This window comes from Podarcis liolepis (genome assembly GCF_965112155.1).
Source record: "Podarcis liolepis genome assembly, chromosome: 6".
Lineage (NCBI taxonomy): Eukaryota > Metazoa > Chordata > Lepidosauria > Squamata > Lacertidae > Podarcis > Podarcis liolepis.
In genome coordinates, this window is record NC_139559.1 from 74,492,444 (window position 1) to 74,506,924 (window position 14,481).

Here is a 14,481-nt window from a genome sequence, read left to right on the forward strand (position 1 = left end):
TGTGATACTGCTTTAGAGGTACTGTGCAGACGGGGCCTTACAGAGCTTTCTCTTCACATCAGATATTGAATTTATTGCATCTTGCTTTCAAGTGTGTGTGTATGTTTAAATGAAATAAAGTTAGTTGGTGGCAGTTTCAGCAAATCAGGTGCTCTGTAAGAACTTTTGGAATTTAGAGTTTTTGGTCTTCCTGGACACTTGCTCCCGCTGAATCAGTACAAAACATGATTCATTATCTTTATATATTCAAGGCATTTCCTTTCCATGCAATAAACATATGCAACTTTATTGGGTCTGTCTGATGGCACCTCTTTCATTGGAAAATGACACACACAAAAAAGATAATACACATTTGTTCTTCTTGCTTGGGTTGCGGGAACAAAACCAATAGGAGGAAATTTTATCTCTCACATTATGGAATGTTGATAAGAGAATTGCCATGGCAACCATATCATAAGCTTCATGCGTACTTTGTTGCTGAGTTCACAGTGTCATTTTTAATTACTCCTATGCAATTAAAAGCAAAAATGAGTAATTTGTGTGAATATGTAATCAATATAATCAGCTATGTTTGCACTGAGAGTGAATGTGGGCAATTTATCTAACTAGAATGAGGGCTTCACCCAACTTGGAAATTCCGCTTTTTTAATGTGGATTCTCCTGTTTTTTTTTATTATTGTTGTTGCAGAACTGTGAGAAGCTGGAAAATAATTTTGATGACATCAAGCACACGACTCTTGGTGAGCGAGGAGCACTCCGAGAAGCAATGAGGTAAGTCTGGGTCACCATGGCAACAGTCACAGATGTGGTAAAGAAAGAGTCATTCTTCATTATTGGGGGAACAAATGAGTTCATTGCCACCATTCAGCTCTATTCTCTAAGGTATTAATTTGTCAGCGGAGAGGCTTCCCTTGAGGCTGTACTTTGGTTTTGAAGCTGCGCGAATGCTAAGCCTCTCTGCACACTAAAAAACGCAAATGTTTAATTTGTTACTAAAAATGCTTAAGGGGGTGCCTTGTTTTATATTTATACTAAACTGTGTGAATGAATGAAGATTGTTCATCCAAATTGTGCAAGTATTAAGGAAATTGTACAGCGATTTCTTTCTTTCTTTATGCTTTTTTTTTTTTTGCTCCTAATTTGTATTTAATTTTCAGGATATAGCAGCCCATGTAATTTCTTTTCTATTAGACTTTAATGGGATTATACTACTGTATGTGAAAATGAATGACCTCCTCCATTCAAAGAGAGAAAGTGCTTTTCTTGATTTTCCACTTTTATGATCGCAGGAGTTCGTACAGCTCTGCTTATTCACTCAGGTCCCAGGACATGGGATGGGACATATTAAAGGTGATGGGAATATTAAGCCAGCATTGCAAGGGTGTATGGCAAATACACCAGCACAAATACTAAGGCCACTGAAACTATTTTGTGAATGAAAAGCTGATACACACATCCAAGATCTGTTTCTATTTTGTGTGCTCTGTTTCCACTCACATGGAGAGTGCAACACATTTATTTAGCTCCTTAGACCATTTCTATATAGCTTAATATGTAGGAAATGTCTCTAGGCATTGGACAGAAAGCTCAAACAACAGCAGCAACTAATATGATAAAATAATTAGTAGTTATTACACATCTTAGCCTCCTGGCTCTCATGCTGGACTGCACTCAGGTATTCTGGTTCTCACCCAGGGCCCAGATAAACTCATAGATCAACTCCAGAATCTCACAATGAAGAAGAGAGTTCCTGGAACCCTCTTGACATCTCCCAGGTCTCTCACCATAGACTTGCTTTTGGTTTATGGCGTTTCCTCAGGCTGCTTACGGTTGTGTCCTATTTGGCATTCAGTTTGCTTCATTGCACAGATTCCAGGTTACAGCTGGTCTGGTGAATTTTTCAGGGTATCCAAAGGATGGCAGAATTATGACACTCCTCCACCCATAATTCTTTCTCTGCCTCTGCACACTTATCCTCTTCCCCACTTCTCTTCTCCCAAAACATGGGTCCAGATTTTACATAACACTAAGCCAAACCATGGCTATCTGAGCATGTGGGTATTCATAACAGAAACCCCATCCACTTTGTTCCTCTCCCAGATGTCCTGCTACCATGCTACCTCAAGCTAAGCCATGATTTGGCTCTAATGGTACATTTGAACCTGGGCTTGTGGTTTGTCTCATTCCAGACAAACCACAAGGTTTGTTATTGTCTTACCACTCCCAGTTTGTCAGGGGAGAAAAGCCTTGAGCTTGGTTTTGAATGTGCCACTAAGCCAAACTTAGCTCAGCAGCAGGAGGATTTGAAAAGGTGCCATAATTTAATGCATTCAAGCTAGGGCATTATTTAGCTTAGCATTACTTGCGAACTGGGCCATGACTTGTTATGTCCAGGTATAGCCACCATCTCTGTGTTTTTCAGCTGTCATGGTCACTGAAGTTGCTTCCAGTATCTGTATCTCCAGATTACTTAAATTGCTTGTTACATTTTGAAGTGTGAAGTGGAACCCAGTTTTTCCCCCTATCCCAGCTTTAAAGTACAGTGGTACCTCGGGTTACAGACGCTTCAGGTTACAGACACTTCAGGTTACAGACTCTGTTAACCCAGAAATAGTACCTCGAGTTAAGAACTTTGCTTCAGGATGAGAACAGAAATCACGTGGCAGTGGCGCAGCGGGAGGCCCCATTAGCTAAAGTGGTACCTCAGCTTAAGAATGGTTTCAGGTTAAGAACGGACCTCCAGAACGAATTAAGTTCTTAACCTGAGGTACCACTGTATCACTTTACCATTCAGATATCAGTTCCTACTTTCGTCTTATCACTCCCTTATGGTGCATCCTAAAGCAGGTTTCTTCACCCTGGAATAAACTATTACAGAAGCTAAGCAGTAAGGGTAGCAGTGGGGGGACAGAGGCCAATGAATGTATATTGTAATGAAAATGTCCGGTAGAACTGCACTGGCTACTTGCAGGAAAACAAGGATGTGCATTACCATATCTAGTCAACGTGCATGTGATGAGTCTAATTTTAAAAGACATAAGTTTGTGCAACTGCTTTTTAAGGATGAGAAGGGAAAAAACGAGAAGTGCCAAAATTCTGGTGTGCCCAGAATTTCTTTTCTTAAACCAGAGCTGCTCTGTGGACTGGAGGTGGATAGCCAGCGACATCACAGGTTTTGTATAGATGGGAAAGTAGAGAGGGTACCATAGAGACAGCTTCAGTCTTGAAGTGTTAAAATGTTTACTTTGATTACTAATATAGCTGCAATAGATTTTAGATCTGGCTTTATCTGATGTTTTAGTTGCTAGTTATAGCACACACGTGCTAGAGCAATGTTCTTCAACCTAATTTCCCCAGATGGCGTTGGACTACTAATCCCATCCCCCCCAGCCAGTTTAGTCTATGGCCAGGTATGATCAGAGTTGTAGTCCAATAACATATTGCTTCAGTGTGCTCATGTGTTTTGTTTTTTGATCTGATTTTGCAAACACTCCCCAAACGATCAGTGTAGCTTTGAAACAGAGAGCCATATGGTTTCTAGTTGCAGAATAACTCAAAGGGAATATCTTGTCACAGTATTCCACAATGGCGGTTATCTCCAGGGCTTTAGAAAAGTGATTGCACTGCCTTAAATATATTTAAAGTATAAATCAGGACGCCCATAAAAGTCTTGTTTTGAGCTTGATTGCAAGATTGATATTTGATGAAGCAGTCTCCTTTATGCCACCGTTGACACAGAATGTTTATGTTGAGTTGTTTTCTCAACTTCATACGGGCTTATAAGATTGTATAGGCTTAGGCGGTTCTGTGCTTTATATTGTCCAAGATTTCATCTGTAATTTCTCATTTTTTTCCAGTTGGGAATTTTAATTTACTCTGTGAGCTACAGAGATAAATCGGAGAGCAAGCCTTCCTCCTTAGAGAATACTGTAGTGAAGGGGGAATATGGGAGTGTGGAGAGATTGTGATTTCCCTTGAACATTCCTTCAATCACCTGTCTCAAATAAACCAAAATTCTTTAATTTTAACTGACCTAAGGTTACATATTATACATGGTCAGAACTGGCAGTTATAAACTTCTATTGAATTCTGTGGAAATGCCCATTGAAAAGTGTCTCAACTTGCAGACATTTCTTTTAACAGACTTGTTTTGTTCCAAACAAGCAGGCAAACACACACCTCAGCTGCTATATTGTACTGGACTCTTCAAAACAAAACACAAGGGGAGGTAAATCTCTGTTATATTAAGAAATATATTTATAACACTTAGGCTTTTTTTATGTGTGTGCGAGCCCATAAAGTTTAATTGCATGTTACACCTGCTAATCATGTTGCTTTATATAGTGCAGCAATGCTTTATGTTACTCGCAGGGCTGCTATTTTGTGCTGCAAGCAAAGCAGCCTGCTTGTTGTCCATTGATATTATTATAATTGCCACCACTAATATTGTTGTAATTAGTAATGAAATTCAAGGCATAGTTTGAGGTGGATGAAATGCCAAATTCTGGAAAACCTGTAAAAAAATCTTACTTTGTAGCTTGCAAATCCTTAGCATGCCGAATGGATTTCCCACAAAATATGGATGGAATGTCAGAGCACCAGTTGTGTGTTTTCCCCTTTTAATTTTTCTTTTTAGGAAAAAAAAACTTTGTACAGTCATACCTCAAGTTGAATGTGCTTCGGGTTGAGCGCATTCGAGTTGCGCTCCACGGTAACCCAGAAGTAACAGAGCACGTTACTTCCAGGTTTTGCTGCTCGCGCATGCGCAGACACTCAAAATAACTTCACGTGCATGCGCGGAAGTGGCAAAATGCGACCTGCGTTCATGCAGACGTGCCATCGCGTCTTGCGTTCCGTTCGGGATGCGAATGGGGCTCCGGAACGGATCCTGTATGCATTCCGAGGTACTACTGTATATTAGAACTGATTGGCAAGCTTTTTCTTAGGGGCTCAAGTCTACTTGCAATGACTTTTTAACCACATCAGAGGTTGCTTCCACATTAAGAACCTTTAGTGCTGCAATGCAATTCTTTCCATTATCAATTGGAAGTGGGAATTTAAAATGGTAGTTGTAGATGCTACAGTGCTGCATCATCAAATGCTAACTTTCCCCTTGACCAAATTCCTTCTGTAATCAATGTCCCCAGCAATATAAATTAGCAGATTCCTACTTCCAGGTTCTGTGACTTCTATTTTATTGAAGTTCAGAACAGTTAAGAGGATTATTGATAAACTGCCTTGAATTAGCCATCTTTTGTTCCCTGTACAAATGAGTTGGGGTTGTGAAGGGATCTAGCAGATTCCTTTGTTTCTGTTAAAGAAAAAAACATGATTAAAATAAGTCATTCATTAATACCTCCCCTTCCCCAGTTCATAGAATAGAAGATGGTTAGCTATGGGGCAGTCACCACTAATACCCCAGTTCTGGTGAAGAAGAAGCAATAAAAAGGGGAGAACCCACAGGGAGGAAGCTTTAAATTAAAGGAACAATAAACCGTAAAGCAGGAATGGGGAGCCTATGACCCTCCAGTTGTTACTGGACTCCATCTCCCATCAGCTCTGGAAACATGACCAGTGATTAAGGATGGGAGCAGTTGTGGTCCAACAATATCAGGTAGGCTACAGGTTCTCCATCCTTGCCCTAAAGCTTCAACTTTGCCAGTGTGCACTAGACTGGCTGGGACAGCAGTTACATTTTATTGCCTGCTCCCCCATTGCTAGAAATCACTTCTGACAAAGCATATCTTTTGTGTGAAGTGGCCCAGGCCAGGGATGGCTTGTTGAGTTGTTCATCATGTACAATAGCCCTCAGTTGTTGTTACTATGTTAGGGAGCTGTATTAATCCACAAAATACATTAATGATTCCCCACCACCTCCAATGGCGTACAGTGGTACCTCGGGTTACAGATGCTTCAGGTTACAGATGCTTCAGGTTACAGACTCTGCTAACCCAGAAATAGTACATCGGGTTAAGAAATTTGCTTCAGGATGAGAACAGAAATTGGTGTGGCAGCAGTGGGAGGCCCCATTAGCTAAAGTGGTACCTCAGCTTAAGAACAGTTTCAGGTTAAGAACGGACCTCCAGGACAAATTAAGTTCTTAACCCGAGGTACCACTGTATAGGCAATTTTGCCTTTTCATTTCTCTTCCAAACCAAAAGTGTGAGAGATTAGATGGCAGGGAAGCCAGTGCAGTGGGAGCACAGCAGAGGGAACATCAGATTGGCCCCATCACTGCATCTCTACTGCTCATATGTCCCCGGTGCCTTGTCCCTCTCCCGCTTGGTTACTGGAAGTGACTTCTGTGTTAGGAAGCCAGGTACCCAGTGCTGTCCCACACTGCTCCACCCCTTTCCTGGGTGTCTTATGGCTTTTGTAGTCTCCTTGCACCTGGGCACTGGCACTTGGCTCCACAACAATGCCTACGTAAATTCTCTAGCACGGATGGAGCACGTACTGCTACCAGTCCTAATGTTACTTACTTTATTTTATTTAAGAATGTTTTTGCTCGCAGATTGTTGAAAGCACTTCGCTATATTTATTAAATCTTAGGCATGTAACTTCATAGTAATTTTCCTGTGATTTAAGAACTTAAACTATATTTCCTATTGTGTTCTAAGATACGTGAAGGAGTTCGCTCTTTGTCAACACCATGCCATTAAAATCCTGTTTCCTTGACTTTTGGCTACTTGAGAAAATCTAAAACAGATTGTTTATAAGAAATGTTCTGTGCTAAAGAAATCTTTATTGAAATCAACATTTTAATTTTGCTAGGATTAGCAAAGAGCAATTTTTTTAAGTCAGATATTGAAAATTAATCTCTTAATTCCACATTTTAGCCCCTTGTTAAAAGTAATTTCTTTCCCCACTCCCAGAAAACAACTTATCCTGTACAGATTCTCCTGAGCAAGACTGACAAGAAGTGCCAAGTTACCGTATTTTTCGCCCTATAGGACGCACTTTTTCCCCTCCAAAAATGAAGGGGAAATGTGTGTGCGTCCTATGGGGCGAATGCAGGCTTTCGCTGAAGCCTGGAGAGCGAGAGCGGTAGGTGCGCACCGACCCCTCTCGCTCTCCAGGCTTTGCGGACCTCTCCGCAAGCAGCGGGAACGCTCCCGCTGCTTGGGGAGAGTTGCCTGCATGCCGAAGCCTGCGCGCGCTGAGATCAGCGCGTCCAGGCTTCGCGGACCTCTCCGCAAGCAGCGGGAACGCTCCCGCTGCTTGGGGAGAGTTGCCGGCATCCCGAAGCCTGCGCGCGCTGATCTCAGCGCGTCCAGGCTTCGCGGACCTCTCCACAAGCAGCGGGAACGCTCCCGCTGCTTGGGGAGAGTTGCCTCCATGCCAAAGCCTGCGCGCACTGAGATCAGAGCGTCCAGGCCTTGCGGACCTCTCCTCAAGCAGCGGGAACGCTCCTGCTGCTTGGGGAGAGTTGCCGGCATGCCGAAGCCTGCGCGCGCTGAGATCAGCGCGTCCAGGCTTCGCGGACCTCTGCGCAAGCAGCGGGAGCCAGCGCTGGGCTCCCACGGCTTGCAGAGAGCTGCCTGTTTGGGGGCTGGGGTCGGGGGAAGCTCGGGCCGCCCCAGTCCCGCGCCTGGGGGGGAAATAATTTTTTCCCTTTATTTCCCCCCCAAAAAACTAGGTGCGCCTTATGGGATGGTGCGTCCTATAGGGCGAAAAATACGGTATGTGGAAAAATGCATGCACTGCTGTATATTGACAAATAGAGGATTTTTTTAAAAAAAATAGTTCTTTTAAAAGGTTTAGTGTGTGTGTTTAGGTACATTGCTTTCATACAAAAAATAATTTCTTTTCCAAGAGCTCATGTTCCATACTAGTAATGACATTTAAGATAGAAGTATTTATTCAAATAGTTGATGACCTAACATGTTTTGGTAGAATTGTTATGGGTGTCTATTAGATTAAAGGTAAAGGTAAAGGGACCCCTGACTGTTGGGTCCAGTTGTGGACAACTCTGGAGTTGCGGTGCTCATCTTGCTTTACAGGCTGAGGGAGCCGGCGTTTGTCCACAGACAGTTTTTCAGGGTCATGTGGCCAGCATGACTAAGCCACTTTGGTGAACCAGGGCAGTGCACGGAAACGCCGTTTACCTTCCCGCCAGAGTGGTACCTATTTATCTACTTGCACCTTGACGTGCTTTCGAACTGCTAGGTTGGCAGGAGCAGGGACCGAGCAATGAGAGCTCACCCCATCGTGGGGATTTGAACTGCCAACCTTCTAATCAGCAAGCCCTAGGCTCTGTGGTTTAGACCATAGAGCCACCTGTGCCCCTGTCTATTAGATTAGGGATGGGGAATTTGTGGCTCTCTAGATGCTGTTGGACTCCAGATCCCATCCACCCTAGCCAACATTACCATTGGTCAAGTATGATGGGAACTACCCAAATGCAAATACTGTCTGTGTTGTGTTATGCTAGGGGTAGCCAACATGGCTACTTTGCACCCTCAAGACAACTTAAGTGGGCAGAAAACTGATTCACAAGAAAATTGGTTAGTATCATGGCCAGGTCTAGTCAGCTTCAGATGACCTGAGCACTTCCTCTTGTGATACCATGTGCAACATAATTGTCTGTAACATGGCTTTTTCTTCCTTATGAGATGCATGGAACATTGAACAGTGTTCAAACAAATACAGGTCATATCTACAATATGTTAAAAATTGTTGTTTTTATGCCATTTCAGTCATGCTTCTCCTCTTGAACAATTGCAGTGCCCGTTAATTACCCATTGATCCTTTCTTGGGAAATACAGAAGTGACTATGGTGTTACGAGACTTGATTATATCGTGTCTGGACTACTGCCATGTGCTCTGTGTGGGGCTGCCTGTGTTGAGTGTCCAGCAACTGCAACTGGTCCAGAATATGCTAGCTGTGACTTCGTTGTTGAAACAGCTGCAGTAGCACCCAGTTCAAAGTGCTTGTGATAGTCTGGCTCCGAACTTTTTAGGGTTTCAAAGCTCATCTGATGGACTGCTTTCTTTCAAATGAGCCTTCCCATTGATTAAATGGTGTTTGTTAATGAATTGTCACCTGCTCTTTTTATTATTTTAACTGTTATTAGATGCCTTGACCTTTTTTTTCTTTTTTGTAGCTGAAAGGTAGGATGTAATGCTTGCCATATAATTTTAAAAATTCTGAGATTGATTGGAGGATAAAGTTATGCAAATAGGGCAGCATTATGCAAAATCTCTTTGTTTGATTTCAGTAATTTATTTTGAATATGTAACGTGAGCATTCTTGGCATGATATTTGGATGGAGTTTGTTTCTTTTGGTGAAATCTGATTGCACATGGCTTTCCTGGGCACAGATAGACCATTAATGTCTTCCATGGTTAACTTTGTAGCGGCGTTTCTAAATATTGACAGCAAATGCTGTCAAGCTGATGGATTTTCAGCACCTACCCATTCAATCATTTGAGTCAAAGCTGAAGCCTGTTTTCACTAAAATATCTTGAAGGTGCTGGGAGGAATAGTTCCAAAATTTTGAAGCTACATAAAATAATAATTCTGAGCATATACTGGCATGTTAGTGTTACAGGGCCTTCACATAAAAGGGCTATTTGCACTCCCCCACCCCCCAAGAGCAAATTATTATTTTATTAAAATGAAGATACCAAATCCTTGAAGTAAAATATATTATGTAAGGTATAATTATCTCATTTAAGCAACCGGGGTTATTAGCCTACATATGAAGCCTTTAAGATAACTTCCATTTGCACTTAAATTCTAACTGCGGTTTTGACACATTATCTAGGGAGAATGCCACATTTCCTGCTGTGCTAAACTTACCGAAACAAATAGAAAAAAACATCATTGCTGTGCACTATCCCTGCTTTACTATTTTGTAATTGGACAGCACAACAGGAATGGCACTTCTTTGTAACACTGAGTTACTGCGATGATCTTGCGATTTCATGCTCTTAGCATAAGGCTGGCTGGAATTGTCTTATATCAAGGATAAAAGGAGTATGACGGGGAAGGGAAGGAAAAGAGTCAATTAGAAAAAAGAATTCATGGCAGTAAAATATAAAGATAGTTGGTAAGAAAATAGAAGTCCCCACTCTTAATGTTTGGGTCTTGACCTCCTAACGTGCTCTTTACAGCTACAGAATATGTTGGAGTGGTCATTGAGATGGACATTCCATCTGTGACCTCAAGGTTGCAATGACAAGGGCACTTGCAGTTGGCTCCTTACCTCTCTCACCCTGACCTAGCCACTGTGATCCATGCAACAGTCACCTCCAGACTGGATTATTGTAACTCACTCTACGTGGGGCTGCCCTTGAGATTGACCCAGAAACACCAGCGGGTGCAGAATGCCACGGTGAGACTCCTTACGGGGTCCTCGCTGCGAGATCACATTCACCCGGTGCTATACCAGCTGCACTGGCTCCTGGTGGGGTACAGGATCAGGTTTAAGGTGCTGGTTTTAACCTTTAAAGCCCTATACGGCCTAGGACCCTCATACCTACGGGACCGCCTCCCTGGTATGTCCCACAGAGGAACTTACGGTCTTCAAACAAAAACATCTTGAAGGTCCCAGGCCACAGAGAGGTTAGGCTGGCCTCAACTAGACCCAGGGCTTTTTTGGCTGTGGCTCTGATCTGGTGGAACGCTCTGTCACAAGAGACTAGGGCCCTGCGGGACTTGACATCTTTCCGCAGGGCCTGCAAGACAGAGCTGTTCCACCAGGCCTTTGGTCAGGGCACAGCCTGACTCCCTCCTTTGGCAATCTTCACAGAACTTTAGCCTAATGGTTGCCATCAATTTGATTTGAATTAATCTTATAATGAAATGATTTTAGAATTTTGTACTATTTTATTGTTGTTAGCCGCCCTAGCCCGGCTTCAGCTGCGGAGGGCGGGATATAAATAAAAATTATTATTATTATTATTATAGTCTGAAGCTGCAATTCTGCTCAGAGTTAGGTGTCCTCAAGCATCTTGAGATCAACCACCTTCGTTGAGTAACAGCTTAGGGAAGGGGCAGGAATTCAATTTGTGTAGCTTGCATTTTAGTGCGAACCCGGTTAATTTGCAATTCCCAAAACAATGTGTGAACCACAATGCACCTGCTCTTCAAAACTTGCACTTCTTCAAATTTTGCAATGCAATTATTCAAGCCAAAAAATGTGTGCAAAATTGCATCTATTAGGGGAAACAGCACAAAAAATCGGCATACTAATGAAAATGACACAAAAAATGAATTACACTGGGGGAAATTGCTTGCAAAAATGCCTACATAACTGTATTCTGACATTTGAAGAAATGTACACTAAAATGTGAGGGCTTTTTAAAAAATGAAAGTGCAAAGTGATACAGAAATGTGATGAACTGAGTTTATGATTGGGAAAATGAGAAACTGAAGGATTCATCAGTCCCTAATGAACAACTCAGGAACCTCAGTGGGCAAAGTGGTAGCAGTAGTTTGATGGTATCATTTGTAGCTCTCCAAAATGGAGTTACCAAACTGGTTAGGCTTCTAATGGAGAATTAGAAACTTCTACCTTTAAATATATGAATTAGCATTTCAAAACATTCCTAAATTTCCCCAGCATCTGGCTAAGCTGCAAGTTTGGGCACCAAGCATAGCTGTCAACTGTCCCTTATTTGGTGGGAAAGTCCCTTATCCCAGCGCTGTGTCCCGCTGCTGTCCCTTATTGATGATGTCCCTTAAATTTCCCGGGTTTCAAAGGAAGCAGCTCCTCTCCCTCCCTCCCTGCTGGCCAGGGAGGAGGGAGGCTCCAACTGTGTTGCTTGGCTGCGTTGCTCACCCAATAAGGAGTCTAAGGACGACTGGGGGGGTGGAGTTTGCATGCCTTGTGCCGATCAAATCGGCCATGTTGCCTGGGGACTTGCCTTTGCTCAGCGCTTCCCAGTGGAGAGGTGTCATGGTTTTCCTTGCTGCATCCCCTTTGCCGGGTTGCTGCGCTGTGGGAACCACCGCTTGAAGCTTCGTTTGGCTGCTGGCTGGGCTTTCTGCCTTTGGCTCGGAGGGGGTCAGAAGTTGAACATACCTGTGCTAGGAAAATCCCTTATTTTCAAGGCTGCTGGTCCCTTATTTTCAAATCTGTAAGTTGACAGCTATGGCACCAAGCAACAAGTGGGGCTGGAACAACTGACAAGATATGGCCTGAGAGACCTAGCTAAGGGAGCTAATGGAAAGCTAGTTAAGACTGGCAGGACTCTGTCACAAAGGTCTCCGTGGTAGGTAAGCCATATCCAGAGAGAAAATATGGCATTGTGCCTGTTGAATAGGTTCTACAGAAGAACTGGGTAGGGTTCAGTTATTTGTGTGGCTTACTGTAGACTGACAGAGTGAGAAGTAAATTGCTCCATCTCTATTTAGCTCCTCAAATTCTATGCGTTCTGGAAACCTCATAGGTGCTGAATTGTCACATAACTCTTAGCAGCGGATGACATTGTTTACTTTCCTTTCCATTGATTTGAAGAACACTTCACATTTGTTTCATTGTCTGGAAATAAAAGTCCATCTAAGATGTCTCCAGCAGCTTTGGCTTGACACCAAGGAGCTTACTTGTCACTGGCAATGCTGGTGTTTGTGAGAAGCAAATTTTAGTTCTGGTTGGCTTTTGAATAGTTACTTGAACAAAGTATTACTGAAGGAATCCAAGTTTGGAGGGGGAAGAGATTAATGTGGTACTGAAACCTGTCCTGATTTTTGAAAAGGTTTCCTCCGTCATGGAAAATGCTTCCATATTTCTGCCTTGTTTGCAGAAAGTGTTAGGGTGTCTTTATAATTTTGGTAGGTGTGGGACTGATCTTGTATTGTATGCATAATCAACTAAATATATGGTATGCGGCCCCTTTATGAGAAACGGTTATGATTCAAGAGACCAGCTCCTGGAGAGCTGAATGAGAGGTGTTACCTGGCTATCTTATTAAAGATAGAATTATCAAACATAGAATTCCAAACAAGAAAAATAAATCTTGTTGAAGACCAAGCGGTAATGCTTCTATAGTGATGTCCTCCTGTCTAACTGGTTGTTGTTTTTTTAGCATGTAAACAAGCATATGGATAGGGGTGATTCAGTAGACGGTGCTTAGATTTTCAAAAACTGTCAATAAAGCTCATCACCAAAGACCACTGACTAGTCATGGGATCAGAGGTGAAATCCACATATGAATTGATAGTTGGTTAAAAAACAGGAAGAAGAGAGTAGGAATTAATGGAAAGTTCTCAGAATGGAAAGATGTGAGAAGAGGGGGTCCTTTAAGGTTCGGTGTTGGGACTTGTGCTTTTTAACTTCTTCATAAACGACTTGGAATTAGGGATGATCTCCAAGTTTGTTGATGACACCAAATGGCAGGCAAGAGACCTTGGAGTCATGGTGCTGACCCCAGCGTGCAGCCACTGCAAAAAAGGTGAGCTACATGCTAGGGATCATTAGGCAATAAAGCTGGCAAAATCCTAACACCATTATACAAAACTTTGGGGGAATTGCACTCTGAGCACTATGTGCAGTTTTTGTTGCTGCACTTCAGAAAGAGTATTGTAAAGGTGGAAAGGTCATGCTAAGGACTTGGTGATATCCAGTGTCAGGGAGCCGACAAGGAGAACAGGTCATTCGCAGATCGGAGAAAGAAAGTGAACCACTGGCTAATTTAGAGTTAATTTATTTACTAAGGAAGCAGAAAGAGAACATATGGATACTTTTAAGGGTTGCTCCTGTCTAGATGAAGCAGTAACGTCCCCTCTGCTCCCTGTCCCTCTGTGTCAGGACCCTCCCTCTATCTATGGCAAACTCCAAGGGATCCTCTCTGTTTCTGCCTGGCTCTTTGCTTGGAAGCATGCAATAAAAGCCTTGTTCTGGGAGTGGGGGGAGGGCTTGTGTTTCGAGGTCCCCTAGCCCCTCCCAAATAAATTCACACTTTACACCATAATTTTTGTTTAAGGTTTTTGGCATAATTTTGGCCACAACTTTATTAAAATACAAACAATGTGAGTGGTTTCTTAGGCATTGGTTATGACTATCTGTCCCCGCCCAGGGACAGAACTGACATCCGCAAGCCTGCGGAGTAGATGGAGCTGGGTATCAGACCCTCACCTCTCCCCAAATGCTCCCAGGGGCTCTTGCGTGGCCCTATCCCCCTTTACAGGGGTGCAGACAAAAGCATGGTGAGCCCCTGAATTCCTTTAATGGAATACCCTTGCAGCAACAGCATTGGAGGGGCAGGCACAGCCAATCCATACCCCTCCACCAACCAATTTTTTTCTAAAACCAATGCCTAACCGCAACCTTACAAGTTGCGACGATTTGCTACGCAGTAGGCAAAAACCAAATGGCACCAGCCAATCAGCCAAATGGACAAAATTCCTACCAGGCCCCTGCCCCAAAAGCAGACGACCCCATGACAGGCATAGCAAGGTCAAACGCAACAAACGCCCTAAAATTATGGAGGGTGTATGCAGTGAAAAAAGGAAGCTCAACGCTGCGCGCAGGG

General features: G+C 43.0%; 1 protein-coding gene across 4 annotated transcripts in view; it reads left to right on the plus strand.

The window, feature by feature from the left end:
* The window catches only part of DPYD (dihydropyrimidine dehydrogenase), a 490,336-nt gene that overhangs the window by 69,840 nt on the left and 406,015 nt on the right, over positions 1 to 14,481 (plus strand). For all 4 annotated transcript variants that reach the window (XM_083510989.1, XM_083510988.1, XM_083510986.1 and 1 more), the window contains exon 3: positions 689 to 771. In XM_083510989.1, coding sequence (XP_083367115.1) covers positions 689 to 771 — 83 coding nt within the window. The remainder of the gene's footprint in view (positions 1 to 688; positions 772 to 14,481) is intronic.